The sequence below is a fragment of the Sapajus apella genome, unplaced genomic scaffold (assembly GCF_009761245.1).
Source record: "Sapajus apella isolate SASKATOON/1434 unplaced genomic scaffold, GSC_monkey_1.0 scaffold26, whole genome shotgun sequence".
In the NCBI taxonomy this organism is placed as follows: domain Eukaryota; kingdom Metazoa; phylum Chordata; class Mammalia; order Primates; family Cebidae; genus Sapajus; species Sapajus apella.
Genome location: NW_022436966.1, coordinates 2,251,482 through 2,267,592, shown reverse-complemented (window position 1 = coordinate 2,267,592; position 16,111 = coordinate 2,251,482). Strand labels below are relative to the sequence as shown.

At 34.0% G+C, this 16,111-nt stretch overlaps 1 protein-coding gene across 10 annotated transcripts in view; it reads left to right on the top strand.

Moving 5' to 3' along the window:
- ZNF638 (zinc finger protein 638) overlaps positions 1-16,111 on the top strand; it is a 153,491-nt gene that overhangs the window by 132,808 nt on the left and 4,572 nt on the right. For 6 of the 10 annotated variants that reach the window (XM_032291782.1, XM_032291780.1, XM_032291783.1 and 3 more), the window contains 6 exons: positions 522-647; positions 4,669-4,706; positions 8,791-10,018; positions 10,606-10,671; positions 12,081-13,038; positions 14,184-14,288. In XM_032291782.1, coding sequence (XP_032147673.1) covers positions 522-647; positions 4,669-4,706; positions 8,791-10,018; positions 10,606-10,671; positions 12,081-13,038; positions 14,184-14,288 — 2,521 coding nt within the window. The remainder of the gene's footprint in view (positions 1-521; positions 648-4,668; positions 4,707-8,790; positions 10,019-10,605; positions 10,672-12,080; positions 13,039-14,183; positions 14,289-16,111) is intronic. The other 4 variants (XM_032291781.1, XM_032291784.1, XM_032291790.1 and 1 more) reach the window with 1 other exon arrangement.

The following is a 16,111-nucleotide window of genomic DNA, read 5'->3' as shown; positions in this document are numbered from 1 at the left end:
ATTAAGCGCCTTCACATTGTGCAGCCATCACCACCATCCATTTCCATTTTCATCTTCTGGAACTGAAGCTTTCTATCCTTTTGACAATAACTCATTATTAATTCAGCTCTTGTCAACCATTATTTCTGTTTTTATAAATTTACTCTAGTTACTTCATGTATGTGGAATTGTATTTCCTTTTTTGTGACTGGCTCATGTCACTTAGCATAATGTCTTCAAGGTTCATCCGTGTTGCAGCATGTGTCAGATTTTTCTTCCCTTTTAAAGCCAAGTAATATTCTGTTTTACTCATGTAACACATTTTGATACCCGCTCATCCGTTGATGGACAGTTTTGGGTTGCTTCTGCCTTTGGTCTGTTGTGAATAATGCTTCTTTGAACATGGATGTACAAATCCATGTTCAGCTCTTGGCTTTCATTCCTTTTAGGTATGTACTAAAAAGTGGAATTTTTGGATTATGTGGTTATTCTAATTTTAACTTTTTAAAGAACTATTCATAACTTTTTAATCTTCTCCTAAGGCGATTCTTCAGTTAGATAGTCCTGAATCTGCTCAGTCAATGTACAGCTTTCTGAAACAAAATCCACAAAACATTGGTGACCATATATTGACCTGTACATTATCTCCAAAGATAGACTTACCAGAGGTAAGATTTCTCTTGTGTCGGCTTTTATGCTTTTAGAAAATACAGAAAACATAAAGGTCATTCTCAGGCAGTAATCAGACTGTTTATGTGTTTAGAGATGATTTTTACTATTTGTTTTGCAATCAGTATTCCAATTTTCATAGTTTATGAAGCAGTATAAATTTGAATCCATTTTGGCTTCCTCTGGGTAGAAAGAATTTTGTTTATTTTTGTTTCAGTTATATTTATTACAAACTGTTTTTGTGTTATGAAATAAGATTTCATAGATTCTTGGCTTACACAGTAGTACATGTAGGAAAGCTATGAATAGTCTGCCTTTGAAAGCATTAAATTTGAACTCAGATATTTTCTCCTTCTATTCCATTGTATGCTACTAGCAGAGGTATATAATAGGACCTTATATCTGGTGTCCATATGTTTTTTGTTAATATGTTAAAAATCTTGCACTATTTAAAGAAAAAGGCAATTTCATCATCTAAATCCAAATTAGAGTGTCTGTAAATAAATGTATTATGATAGGTATCAGCTTCAACACAAATGAGTGGCTCATTTCACCTGATAATTTCAGAAAAAAATGTAAACGTTTTTAGCTGCTCCCCAGCAGAGAATGCATTTTAAAATTTTCGTGATTTATATTTTTCAAGTTCTTACTATGTTCAACTAAGTTCAAAATTAAACACTGACTGTAGTCTTTATTCCAGAAATACAGTCCCAAATTCTTAGAGATAAAGAAAATTAAACAAGTGAAAATTTACATAAACTTCTGCCTGAATTGATACGTCACATCCTAAGCTCTTACCCAGAACTTTATTTGTATAGCTTAAGTTGGATAACACATTTGACTTATTTATAACAGTTTTCAATTGACTGCTATTTAAAATGAGTTAGTAAATCAACTCTATATTATTCTCTCTTCAACATCTGTGGTTTTTGTTAACCTGAAATGTTACTTCTTGTGTAGTATGTGTGATCTTTATTTCAGTATCTATAGTTAGCTTGTGTACAAAGCATGTAGCACTCCATTCTAAATACTGAAAATTAGTATCTGCATTTTTGATATCATTATTATGAAGATATTTACTGCAGAATTAAGTAATAATGAGAATGGGTTTATAAAGAAGCGAATATGTGTAATATGTGTTCATAACCTGTACACTCACAGGTGAGTTTCTTATATTCCCAGTCATTTGTCAAAGTGCAGCCACATTTTTGTTTCCATAAGTTTATGGCTTTCTTGTATGGTTTAGGGTTTGTATTTTGTTGTTGAAAGGGAGGAAAAAATGGCAGTCTTCATGTTACTTTGATCATCTGTGTAACTTAATGGAATCTCCTTTCAGAGGTATTTTTGTGACTCTTAATTTGTGACCATTTGTTTTGTCAAACAGTTACACATCTTGGAGTGTTTTTTTTTTTTCTTTCATTGTTTTTCTGAGTTATGTCTGCTTTTTCTTGGGTTCTTTATCTGTCACATCACAGATTGTTTTTCTGTTTGCTAGAGTACATTCTCAAATTTTTTTTTTACCCCCAGAAAGTCTGTGTAGGCAGTACATTTTCTGAGTCTCTGGATGTTTGAAACTGACTTTATTTTGCTCTTATGTATTTCATTGATTGATTGTCTACGTATAAAATTCTGTGCTTAGGTTATTTTTCCTGTCACCTGGGCTGGAGTGCCATGGTGCAATCATGGCTCACAGCAGCCTCAACTCCTGGGCTCAAGTGATCCTCCCACTTCAGCCTCCAGAGTAGACTACAGGTGCATGCCACCATTCCCGGCTAATTTTATTTTATTTTTTGATTTTTTATGTTTGTGTAGATGGGGTCTCATTGTGTTGCCCAGGCTGGTCTCAAACTTCTGGCCTGAAGTGATCCTGCAGCCTGGGCCTTCCCAAGTTTTGGAATTACAGGTGTGAGCCACTGTACCTGGCCCTAAACTAGTATTTATCTAATTCCTTTTCTCTATGCTAACCCTATTTTATGGGTTGGAATACCATGATGAACATTGTTTCAGTATCTTTGTTCAGATTATATTTTATTGGAGGACATAGACTATAAACAGATACAGGTGGTAAAATGACTGTGAATAAATAAGGTAAAAAAGAGACTGATTAATATGAGGGATGTGTATCTTAAAGTGGCCACTGGTAGTCCCCCAGCAGAAGAGTTATATGAGAGACCTGATAGAAGTAAGAGAGCAAGCTCTAAGAAAATATCAAGGAGAAGAGATTTTCAGACAGAAGAATCAGATCAAAAGCTTTAGGGACATATTTGATGATTCAAGAAAATTTCCAAAGATAGGGTTGGTATTGCTAGTCCAGTGAGTAAGGTTTTATCTTGGGTTGGGACTCATTTCCCACATCCTGCTTAGAGCAGAATGATTTTTATAAAATTGAAAGTTGAGGTAGGTTTTTTTTCCCCCTCCACATAAGGGAAGTATTTTTTTTTTCTTTTCTTCTCCAAGATGAAGTCTTGCTCTGTTGCCCAGGCTGGAGTGCAGTGGTGCGATCTTGGCTCACAGCAACCTCCACCTGCCGGGTTCAAGCAATTTTCCTGCCTCAGCCTCCCAAGTAGCTGGGACTACAGGCGCACGCCACCATGCCCAGCTAGTTTCCGTATTTTTAGTAGAGATGGAGTTTTACCATGCTGGGCAGGTTGATCTGGAACTCCTGACCTCGTGATCGGCCCACTTCAGTCTCCCAAAGTGCTGGGATTACAGGCGTGAGCCACTATACCCGGACCCAGGGAAGTTTTTCTATTACTATTTTTTTATTTATTCCCTTCAGTTTTTAATACTCTGTTTTTCTGGAAATAACACCAGTACTGATCTCATAGATGCTATATTCTCTTGAATTTTTATGAGGATGTTCTTTTGAGTTTTTTAAGAGGCACTTCAGTTCTTCAGTTGTCTGAAATATCGTTTCTTTAGCTGGTTTTATATGCTTATGTTGTTCACTTTTGTGCATTTGTTTTTCTGTTATTCTTTTATGAATAAGGAAGCAGGTTGACCAATATAGGTATATAGCGTTCCACTGGTATTATACAGGTTTTTTGGTTTTTTTTTTCTGCCCCCTCTAATACTCTTCTCCTGAATGGAAAGCTGCTAATAAACACTGTCTGTGATTGGGACTTTATAAACCATCATTTTTAATTTTGTCAGTATCATTAGGATATTAACTAGACTTGTTAATCCCTTTACTGTGGGACTCCGAACACCTACGCCAGGAATCCTCTCTAGACCCATTGAATTTCCTTTAAGTACTGTTTTTAGTTTTTAGTCTTACAAAATCTTTCTAGAAAGAAAGTTTCTACCCAAAGAATGTATGATTTCTCAGAAAAGGCTTCCTTCTAGTATGTATAAGCTCTAAATGGCAGAAATTTTGCCATTTTGTTCACTGATGCATCCCAAGTAGCTAGGACAGTGCTTGGCATATAAGGACTGATTTTTAATTCCTGCCCTTTTTGGGGCTCCCGAATATTGCTTTCTTGGGGCCCACATATCAGATAAATATTTAAAATATTGATCAGATATCAGACAGATCCTTAAAAGGATTCTTGTTCAATTTTGTCCAGCATTTCTAGGTATTTTGAATAGGAAACTTTTTTAGTCAGCTGATCTCTCTTATAATAGAAGTCTTTTAAAATAATTCCACAAAGAAGATGTTGATATTTCACATGTATTGATTTTATTCTAGGCAAAAGATGGTATTTCCAGACTTCTAAAGTTAAAAAAAGTTTCTTGTGTATGTCATTATTAAGGAAACTTATTTTTCTCATTAATTGCTTGATATAAATTATTGTGTGTGACCTATTTTGGAGGTTTTTATCTACTTAGAAAACATTCTAGAACCTGATAGTAATGTAAACACTTCACTAGCTGCTTTGGTACATTTTTCAAGAGTTTTTGTTTTTTGTTTTTTTTTTTTTCTTTTTTGAGCTAAAATTTTAACTAAAAACATTGCTTTGATAGTTAAATATTTCAAATCCAGTGGAATAGCCTCTTAATAAAATGCTGATTATATTACAGGTGCAAACCGAGCAAGACCCAGAATTAGAAAAAGAAAGGTATGTTGCTTTATGTTTACTAACACTTTTATATAGGATTTCGTTTCTGAATTTCATTGCCGTATTTTATAGTTATGGCTCACGTGGAGTAAAAAGTTCCTATTCTACATGTTTATTTTGTGTACGTATGGACTTGTTATAGTTTTCTTTTGGAGTTCTGCCTGACCTAGGAGTTGTGTTTGTTGTTTTTTGTTTATTTACTCTCATTCAAGTACTTACGGAATATTTAGAGTAACTGCATATATAAACAGACTCAGCTCAACTCCATGAACAGTAATTACATTGTTTTTGTTAAGTTTTTCTATTCTAAAACACATAGTAAAATTTTAACCTTTTAACATTACTTAATTTCAGTGTGTATTTTGATACTTTAAAAAAAACAGCTGGTGGGGGCAAACACGTATTTTTTTAGAAAACATATATACAGTTTTACATTATCAGAGGAATTAAAGCTTGTTCTTAAAAGTCTCCACAAACTGGTGACTTACAGCCTTGTTTTGACCACATAAAGTACACCCTTTCCTTAATAACTTTCTTATTCCGATGGATGTCTTCCTAATCACCACCCTTGTTTCACCAATTAATAACTTGCCTTTCATTGCTCTTCATGTGAATCACTGATTTAGAATATTTCTTTTTTTCTGCTGTATACTAATTGATTTATCAGTGTGTGTTAGTCCTTGTTGTAAGAGCGTATATTTGTTTGAAACAGCAGTTTGAAAGTGTTTAAATATGAAAAGTGTTTATTTGATGTACTGATTTTAAGATCCCTGAAAAACAGAATGTCTTACAGATTTTTCTTCTAAGTGTTTTCATAAAATCAGATTATTTTAGTTGATAAAGATGATGAGTACATTAAAACATATCAGTAACTTTAAGCAATAGGTTTGCTCTGTGTGTCAGCACAGGGTTTTAAAAGTTATATGTCATCATACCAATTACATTCACATACCTAAGAAATAATACCACCAGGAGTGTGTAATGTGAAAGCCCATGAAGGGCTTAATAAACGGTGCCTATGTAGCAGTATACATAGACCTAAAGACTGGCCACGGTAACTCTGGCAAAACCGATTTTATTTCATTTTACAAGGTTTTTTTTGAGGTCTGCATGAAAAGTTGTCTATAGCAGTAGCAGTTGGTTATTGTTTTCTCATTGTTTAGACATAGCTTTTCAAATTGAATATATTTCTTTATGAATTTACAGATAATGTTCAACCTCATAAAATTAATTTTTAAAATCAGCACCAAAAACTTAATTCCCCCATATATATATTTTTTTAACTTACGTTAGAGAAAAGGATGTGGGATAGGTCCAGAATACTAAACGTTTCTTTTAGAGTACACTGATGACTGAGAAAATACTATTTGTTGTTTTTGTTGTGTTTTTTTTTAGAGACAGGGTCTTGATGTGTTATTCAGGCTGGCCTTGAACTCCTGAGCTCAAGTTCTTTTCCCACCTCAGCTTCCTGAGTAGCTGGTACTACATGCAGTTGTTTGTTTTGTTTTAAAGCCCTTGTGGTTGCCAATACATCATGAATATGATGCTTTTGTTTAATGTAAACGATTTAAATACTGTTTAGAGGAAATTTCACGTGGGTACATTCATAATTTAATAATTCACATTATGTCTGTATTCATCCTGTTGAGATGGAAACAGGTTTTATTTACCATATAAGGCCACAAATAAAAATGCTAGATGAAATTTTTCTAATTCATTAATGTTAGGAAGTACCCAGTTGGTCTCTGAAATAAACACTAATCTTTAGTATTACAAAACCCCAGTCTAAAGTTTCTCAGGATATTTGTATTTCAGTGTTTATGTTTGTTCTCATGCCCAGCTTTTATTGCATGGTTTTTCTGAAGGCTGTGAAATTCTGGTATTATTGGTGTATGGGGGCAGGAGGGAGGAGTGGCAAATGCGATATCTATATCTCAAATGACTTTCTGGAATCCTTTTATGTTGTATTTCACAGAATATGACTGTGTTTTCATTTGATCTTTACAAAGTGGTTGTTTAACTTTGGTGTTTATGTCATTTGACATTTCAAATTGTCTTTTCAGACTAACTTGATCAATACTGAGGCTTTCCACCATATTAGTCAGAAAGCAGATACTGGTTTTGGTAAATGACTTATCTAAATAAAACACTGTGATTTAATAAAACTAGCACACAAGGACAAATAGGGAACTAAATAATTTTCTGAGTAGACCTGAGTTATCTGTTTCAATTATGGAACTGCATAGTGGTTCAGATTGTGTAAAAGATAATTTTTTATTGAAAATTTTTAAATATGGTAAAGGGAAAAGTCTCGCTATATGCCCGAGCCAGGAATCAAGGTCTCCATTGTTATCCTAGCCCCATAGATGTTTTTACATAGCCCTAAGTTTCTAAAGCTTTTATGTAGAGTTAATACGTAGTATAGTAATGAGGCAGGAATTTGAATATATTCTTTATTATTGGAAATGAGTCTTGTAATTTAAAGACAAAAGCTTGTTTTGAGAAATAATATTCATGTACCTGCTGTAACTGTGACTGTCACTAGTCTTTCTTTTCACTGTTGTGCTTTGCCAAAAATTTTATTTTGAATTGTAAAAATTTGAAACTGTTAAAATTAGCCATTGATATTTTGAATTAAAGGGATATGATTATTTCAAATAAAAACCATTTTAGCATGCAAAGAATAACTTCCACAATGAATAGAATATTCATTAAGGTTTATGGTCAAGAGATATTTCTTTATCTGGTAGAAAAGTTTTCTCCTCAGGATGTAATCTTTGGGGCTTGAAGGAAGACTAGTTTAGTTCAAATGATTTAAGACCCTGATATTGTAGCACGACTTATTCTAAACTTCTTAAATACGATTACCGTCTCAGCACATAGATATGTATCATCTTGTGTTAACTAAAGGGTACATGGGCACCCTTTAAGAAGCAAGTCAAAAGGGGATGGTTCATCCTCTCCTTCCTTAAAAATTAGGAGAAGAAAGTCAGTACTTGTTAATAGTCAGGTATTGATATGATAGGATCACTTTTCGGTGTCTTTCTCCAACCTGCTGCTTCTCATTATGTGAATATATTTGGTAAATTTTAATTTGCATTGATAGCATGTTGGGTGTTGTTTTTGGAAGCTAAGGGTTTCCTTGTCCTTCAAAGTAACCTCTGATTTGTAGAATATTAATTAAAAATAACTCAGTCTGTATCTACCTCAGTGAAAGTACTGGAATTATAGAATCACATACTTTTCATATACTTTAGATTTGGAAAGATCATGATGAAACAAGATGAGTTATATAACTTAGCCATGCATTTCCTCCATTTCTTCTAAATAATATTACTTACACATTTAAGTTAAATATTAGAATTATACATTGCTCTAATTGGGAAGGTTTATTTTTTTAACTTATTCTTATAGCCAAAGGCAAATATTTATAATAAGACTGTATGTTCACGTAAGGTGGTTGTATCAGGTTTTGTCACTAACTTTAAATCTTCAATAGATTATGCAAAGAATACTTTGAAAAAGGTTTTCTTTTAAGTATTATTAATAATACAGTTCTTGAGTAATTTAAAAAATATTCAAAATCCAAAAAAGTAAAAAGAGGTGTTATGATGTACAGTATTGGTCTCTTCTCCCCACCAATTTCTGTTTATATTCTTTTTATCACTTAATTTTAAATCATAGTGCATGGATCATTAGTTTCATTGTAGAATTGTACACATTTATTTTATTTCAATTACCACTGTTGGGAATAGGACCTGATAATATCTGAAGTGTCTAAAATTTACATTTGGCCTTTCAATGTTAGGTGTTAACTTGACACAGGAAGGAAGATATTGACTATAATCATGAATGCAAAAGGAACATATCAACAGTCATAATTTATATTACATATTTGCATCAAAACATCTTAATCATTCTAATGCTGATTGGTTGGATTTCCCAGTGCTTATTACTAATGCATCAGGAAGTCTTAACAATTGGCATCAACAGGATTATTTATAATGGTTGAATTCTCATCATAGTTTGATTTTTGTTTGTGTTTTTGTTTGTGTTCTTTTTGTTTGTTTTTAAATACTTTTAGCCCTCGCTTGAAAAACAATCCAGTTGATGAAAGTGAGGTCCAAACAGCAACTGATAGTCCCTCTGTTAAACCTAATGAGCTTGAAGAAGAAAGTACACCCAACATGCAAACAGAAATTTTGGTACAGCAGGAGGAACCTTGTGAGGAAGAACCTGAAAAAGCAACGTGTGATTCTAACTTTGCTATTGAAACATTGGAGGTTGAAACTCAAGGGGAGGAGGTCAAAGAAGAAATTGCTCTTGTAGCATCCACTCCAGCCAGTATTGAACTATTCACTGAAAATGCCGAGGAGTGTGCTTTAAATCAGCAGGTGTATAACAGCGACTTGGAGAAGAAAGATGCAGGAATTATTAACCCTGAAACAGCATTGTTACCATCTGACGGTGTGTTTATAGAAGAAAGGAACATCAAAGGAGTTATTGAAGAATCTCCATCTGAAGCAGAAGATTTCTTTTCTGGAGTTACACAGTCTGTGGTAGAAGCTATAGCCGAAGTAGAAAAACGTGAAACTGTTTCAGAAATACTGCCATCAGCTTGTATTGTGCCATTAGTACCAGGAGTTTCCACTGGGGATGAGAAGACAGTGGGCAAAAAGAGTATTTCTGAAAAAAAAAGTAACATGGATGAAAAGGAGGAGAATGAATTTAATACTAAGGAAACCAGAATGGATCTTCAAATAGGAATAGAGAAGGCTGAAAAGAATGAAGGTAGGATGGTTGCAGAAAAGGTGGAAAAGATTTTGGCATCAGTGAAAGAAAAGCCTGCAGAAAATACTTTATTCAAGGCATACCCAAATAAAGGAGTGGGTCAGGCTAATAATCCTGATGAAACTAGTAAGACTAGTATTCTGGCAGTATCCAATGTATCTAGCAATAAATCAAGCATCAAGGCTGTTGTTGTCTCTTCTCCTAAAGCAAAAGCTACAGCTTCGAAAACTGAAAATCAGAAAAGTTTTCTAAAATCTGCGCTTAGAGATCAAATAAATGCTGAAAAGAAACTTTCGGCCAAGGAATTTGCTCTACTTAAACCTACAAGTGCCAGGTCAGGCTTGGCAGAAAACAGCAGTAAATTGAAACCCACTCAGAGCAGTTTTACCAGAGGAGGCAGTGGAAAGATCTCAGCCCTGCAAGGCAAGCTTTCTAAACTGGATTACAGGGATATAACAAAACAATCTCAGGAAACAGAAGCTAGACCTTCCATCATGAAGCGGGATGACAGCAACAATAAGGTGAGGAGGGTAGGAAGAATGGTGCAGTGTGTCTTTGAAGAGATTAGCTCCACTGGTGTAGCTGTGGAGTAGGAGATGTAATTTTGTTTCATACTTTCATCTCCTCACTCTACCCCAGAAGCTCCTATTTTCTTTTCTTAAATGATTCCATTGTTTAAGCCAGTATACATTTAGAGTATTAAGCTTGAGTTCATAATTTATTGACAGGTTTGAAAAGCATTATTTGGAAAAAATTTGGTCAGAAATAACTGATTAAAAAAAAAAAACAAGTCTACAGTGAATCTCCTAAGGTGATTTACTACTTTGCTTCTGAATGAGAAACTGTTTCCTCTCTTAAATTGAACCTTCTTCTATCAGGTCACTGATTGCCCAACTAGACACTGTGAGACAAAAAGATCAGTAAAACTGAATTTAACTACAGCTTGTAGAGACTGTGCCTGTACTGTTTAATGACTGTTGACTTAGTTTTGTATATGTGTTAAATATTTGCATAATTGACTGTATTTTGGTAGGTTTTTTTTTATATATACCATTTAATAATCTGGTTATAAATTCTGTTTTTCTGTATTTCTTATTTACTGTTTCAGACTTTAGCTGGACAAAACACTAAGAATTCTAAAAGTGCCGCTGGTAGAAGTTCCAAATCTAAAGAGGTAAAAAGTAGATAACAGACCCTAACCCTTTTTTTTTCATCGCTCCGTAGCACAGTGCATCTATCTTATAACTTGTGCCTGCCTTATAATAGTTAATACAAATGTTGGAGAGTTAGAGGTATAGAGCAAGGGATAGGGATGAGATGTTTTATTTTTAATTTACCTCTAATCCTACCATTAATTTGCTTTTTGACCTTGAGTCAGCCTAAACACCTTGTGTTCTTGGTGAAGGAGCAAAATGTTATATGGGGACAGGAAGAGAGTAGAGTAGGAAAATACCTTCAATCTCATACTGACAGGAATAGGTTGTAGACACAGAAAAAAAATAATCATATCTGTAAAGGAGAATGACTGACATTTGACTTGATTCATTCTAATTTTGTTAAAACAGGTTATTCTTTTGGCTCTAATTTAACCTTAAGTGGATGGTGGATGGTCTCTAAGATGTACTTTACTGGTACCACATTCTGTTGCCAAACAAACATATTTTATATTTGGTTGTTAAGTATTTCAGATTTTTACCATTCATAGAATATTTTTTCAGTCATTTTACTTTTATTACCTGGTAGGGGATGAATTTGTGCCTCTGTTGTTGGGGCAAGGAGAAATGTTACTACTTTAAAGCAGAAATAAGAATTATGGCTACTTCATTTTGCTTTGTTAAGTTGATACTACAACTGCTTGCAGATAATCCTCCCTAGAAATTACAAGGTTCATATTCTAATGTCATTGTTATATATAATAGCAATTGATCACTGATAACATACTAAATGTACAGGAGCCCTGGTAGGAATTTATCTTCTTTACTATTGTAAGTATTTTAAAAATTACAGATACTTTGTTTTCAAATACAATTATATTAGATATTGAGTCTTAATAACTTTTCCATACAACTTTCTCAAAATGTAACCATTGTATTTATTAAAATATGTATTCTATAGTTAATGTGTAACCAATATACAGTGATAAATGGAACAGTCTAATTAGCTGTTTACTTTCTAACTATATTTGAGGTACTTCTAGAAGTCCAGTAAATCTCCTAGAGCACTTGTTAGATGTTTGACATATGGAACAGTAAATCCTTTATATTGTTTGACAAATGCTTTAAATGTAATATTTTTATGTGTCATACTTCAAAACTCATCATTTAGAAAATGTAATCTTACTGAATTTAAGAAGTGGAGTTAGGTTGATATTGTTAGGATTTTACCTTTGGCTTATACTTTGTGCATTATAGCTAAGTCATTTATGGGGCTTTAAAAAAAAAAAAAACTTTTAATTTTAGCCTTTAGAAAACTTAATTAGCACTGAAATTCTCCCAGATGATCTGCATGCACATTTATTGTGACTATTTGGAACTAGGCAGTGTTCAAAATTTGTTTACAATACTGTGATTTTTAACCTTCCAACAGGAACCATTATTTCCATTTAATTTGGATGAATTTGTTACTGTGGATGAGGTTATAGAAGAAGTGAATCCTTCTCAAGCCAAGCAGAATCCACTAAAGGGAAAAAAGAAAGAAGCTCTCAGAAATGTTCCGTTCTCTGAACTTAACTTAAAGAAGAAAAAGGGGAAAACTTCAGCCCCTCGTGGTGTTGAGGGAGAACTATCTTTTGTAACATTGGATGAGATTGGGGAAGAAGAAGATGCAGCTGCACATCTAGCACAAGCTCTAGTCACTGTGGATGAAGTAATTGATGAAGAAGAACTAAATATGGAAGAAATGGTAAAAAATTCAAATTCACTTTTTACATTAGATGAATTGATTGACCAAGACGATTGTATTTCCCACAGTGAACCTAAAGATGTTACTGTTCTGTCAGTGGCTGAAGAACAAGATCTTCTCAAACAGGAACGCTTGGTAACTGTGGATGAAATTGGGGAAGTGGAAGAGCTACCTTTGAATGAGTCAGCAGACATAACTTTTGCCACTTTAAATACGAAAGGAAATGAAGGAGATACTGTAAGGGATTCTATTGGTTTCATTTCTTCTCAGATGCCTGAAGACCCTTCTACTTTAGTTACTGTAGATGAAATACAAGATGACAGCAGTGATTTGCATTTAGTGACTTTGGATGAAGTAACTGAAGAGGATGAAGACTCTCTGGCTGATTTTAACAACCTTAAAGAAGAACTTAATTTTGTTACTGTCGATGAAGTTGGAGAGGAGGAGGATGGAGATAATGATTTAAAAGTTGAGTTAGCACAAAGCAAAAATGATGGTCCCACAGATAAAAAAGGGAATAGAAAGAAGAGAGCTGTGGACACAAAAAAGACAAAATTTGAAGCCTTGTCCCAAGTGGCTCCAGTAAATGAGAATGTTACGGAAGAAGATCTAAAAACCATGATTGAAAGACACGTAACAGGTAGATTCTTGGAAGTAGTAATCTTTCTGTTTTATGAGGGGATTTCATTTAAAATTAATTTTAAAATGCATGTTGTGGCATTACCAGTAATTTCACCCAGTATTGATATCAGAAGCCAACAGACAGTTACAGTCAACAATAAATTTTCCAAAGAGCTGTATACAAGTTTCACAGTTTTTTAGAGTTATACAGCAGAACTTGCTCCAAGTTATACTTCAAGAAAGAATGACAAAAAACAGAAAACAAACTAAAGAAGCCAAATTAGAATTGGAATGAAAATGATATATTTGTATTGTGGGAAAAAGACAACTTGATAAATAGAAGAATATTTACATCAGATTGCCTCCCGGTTTTTACTTAGACTTAGGATTTAGAATAATTTATAAAGGAACTGTTTTGTTATAAAGTAATGTTGTAATGATACAGAATAGTAGGGCACCTCACTTCCTGAACTTGAGAGAGATTAAAATAATTTCCATTAAGAAAATCTTGAGGCCCAACATTGTGGCCCATACTTACTGTCTCAGCACTGCACTTAGGGAGGCCAAGGTGGGAGAGTCGCTTGAGGCCAGGAGTTTGACACCAGTCTGGTCAACCTAGCAAGACTCCTCTGTCTACTAAAAAATGAGCCAGGGGCAGTGACATGGATCTGTGGTCCCAGATGCTTAGGAGACTAAGGCGAGAGATCACTTGAGCCCAGAAGGTCGAGGCTGTGGTAAGCCATGGTCATGCCACTGCACTCCAGCCTTGGTAACAGTGAATGAGACACTTTGTCTCCAAAAAGAAGAAAAGAAAAAAAACCTTTCAAAAGATTTAACTCAACTAAGAACAAAATACTAGGAAAGTCCCGCAGGCTTATGGAACAAATTAGAAAAACATTTGTAGAACACTCTGGGAAAAGAAGATAGAAAAGCATAGTTGTTTGGAAAATGATAACTGGGAACAAAAGGAAATGTTTAGATTAAACTGAATATTCTTAAATAGAATTCTTCTATTTTATATTAGCAGTAGGCTTCCCACCCATATTTGGGTATATTTTGCAAAAAAAAATTATAATGTTGAAATTGTTATTCAGACAGTATAATATGATTAAAACAATTTAAATACTGTTACTAGAGCAATAAATTAAGACTTTCTTTTTAAAGCTAAAACTCCAACCAAGAGAGTTAGAATTGGGAAAACTCTGCCATCAGAAAAAGCTGTGGTGACAGAACCAGCAAAAGGCGAAGAGGCCTTCCAGATGAGTGAAGGTAACGCAGGATTGTTTGAATGGGAAGGAAAGTTACACAACACAAGATAGTAGTTGGTTTCAGAGATATATCTAAGAAGAAAAATAGAAAATCAGTGGAATAGATCAGGGGTGGGAAAAGTCAACTTAATTAGATGTTGGTAAGATTTTGATCTTTGTAATTTATAGAGAATGGATTATTGATAATTAGAATGTGCCAGATTAGTGGAAAAGATTCTTGAAAGGTTATTCTGATTATGATGTCTCATCAGATATAAATTATTAACTAGCCGCTATTTGTGGACCTTGCTTTGTCGATGCTTCTAAGCAGCCAGCCATGAATTAAAGAAGAAGTCTTAATAGGATTTATGAAATTTAAGTTGAAACAAATAAGGATATGTCTAGAATACTTTAGTCACTCAACAGATATTTGTCATATCCATTCTGTTGGGCACTGTTCATAACAGAATATTTAAAAGGGCAGACAAAAGAAAGTACATAGCTCCTGCTCTCAAGGGGCTTGTTGATTCAGAGAGGTAAAGCAAAAAATCACCTTGCCAGTATGATTATTTAAATAGAGCACTATAAGGGTATCCCTTTTACCATTCTAATTGTAGCACCCTCATTGCCATCTTTTTTTTTCCTATCCTGCCGTCTCTAAGGAAAACTTAATCAATTATTATTCCATCCAAGGAGTTCATTGAATTTTATCTCAGGTGGTCTTCTTCCTTTACTCTTTTCTAACCAGATGTAAAATTAGCCTTTTCCCCCTTCTACATCACCTAGCCCATTTCTCACTGGATGTCCTTTCTTTCATTTTTATTTCCCAGAGTAAATCTAGGATCTCTCCCTTGTCTGCCAGCTTATATTTGACTTTACACATATAAAATTTGACCAGGTCTTTCCCATTGAAAATAATATTGCTTTGACCTTGAAATCTCTCTAGCTCCTATCTTTTCTCCTTCCTTTTAGAGCAGAGCATCTAGAAAGAACCACCTACTTCTACATCTTAATTTCCCATTGAACTCTATGTATTTTGGCTTTTTTCTCCTACCACCTTCCTGAAAATGATGTTGATGTATCCCCATTGGGTTGTTACCAAACTTGATTTTTTAAAGTATTTTCTTCTGAAGTTAGTCTTACTTGACTTTTTACATGATAGGTTACTTTTGATTATGTCCTCTTTCTTGAAACTCTTTGCAAGTCAGGGTCAAGTGGGTATTCCTTCTTCCTTGTCTATTCTTTTTCATAACCAATGAAACTGAACTATTATTTCTTTGATAATGAAACTATAGGTGGTGGTTTAGTAATTAGGTTCTCGCATGATTTCATGAGGTCACCCCCCCAACTTAAGAATTTCTGTATGGTAGGACAACTTTGGCACTCAGTTTGCTTGGAACTACGTCATTTCAACTGAGTAATATAAAAGGATGATTTAGTTACTGCTTACATAACAATATGATACGTTTCTATTAATGAACAATATGTTTGACAAAAGACCTAGCTTGAGAAAAAGTCATTTTCCACACAATTGTAAACTTAAATCATTTATTTTAATCTATTTTAATTAAATCATTTTAATATATGTTATATATTATTAAGATAAATGTGCCTTTGGAGTGGCAGGAACAGATATGTTTGAGAAAGTTTATTGCTCTAATGAGGAAATAAACAATTATAGGAAGAGATTAGAGGCTAGGAAACCAGATTATTTTAACCATCAAGTTAAGAAAACGGATTCTAGGACTTGAGGATCGGTAAAATGTGAGGAATAAGAGTAAGTAGTGGTTTCAAAGTTCCTAGCCATCCCCTCAGGAATACCAAAGAGTAGCCCATTGGTGGCTC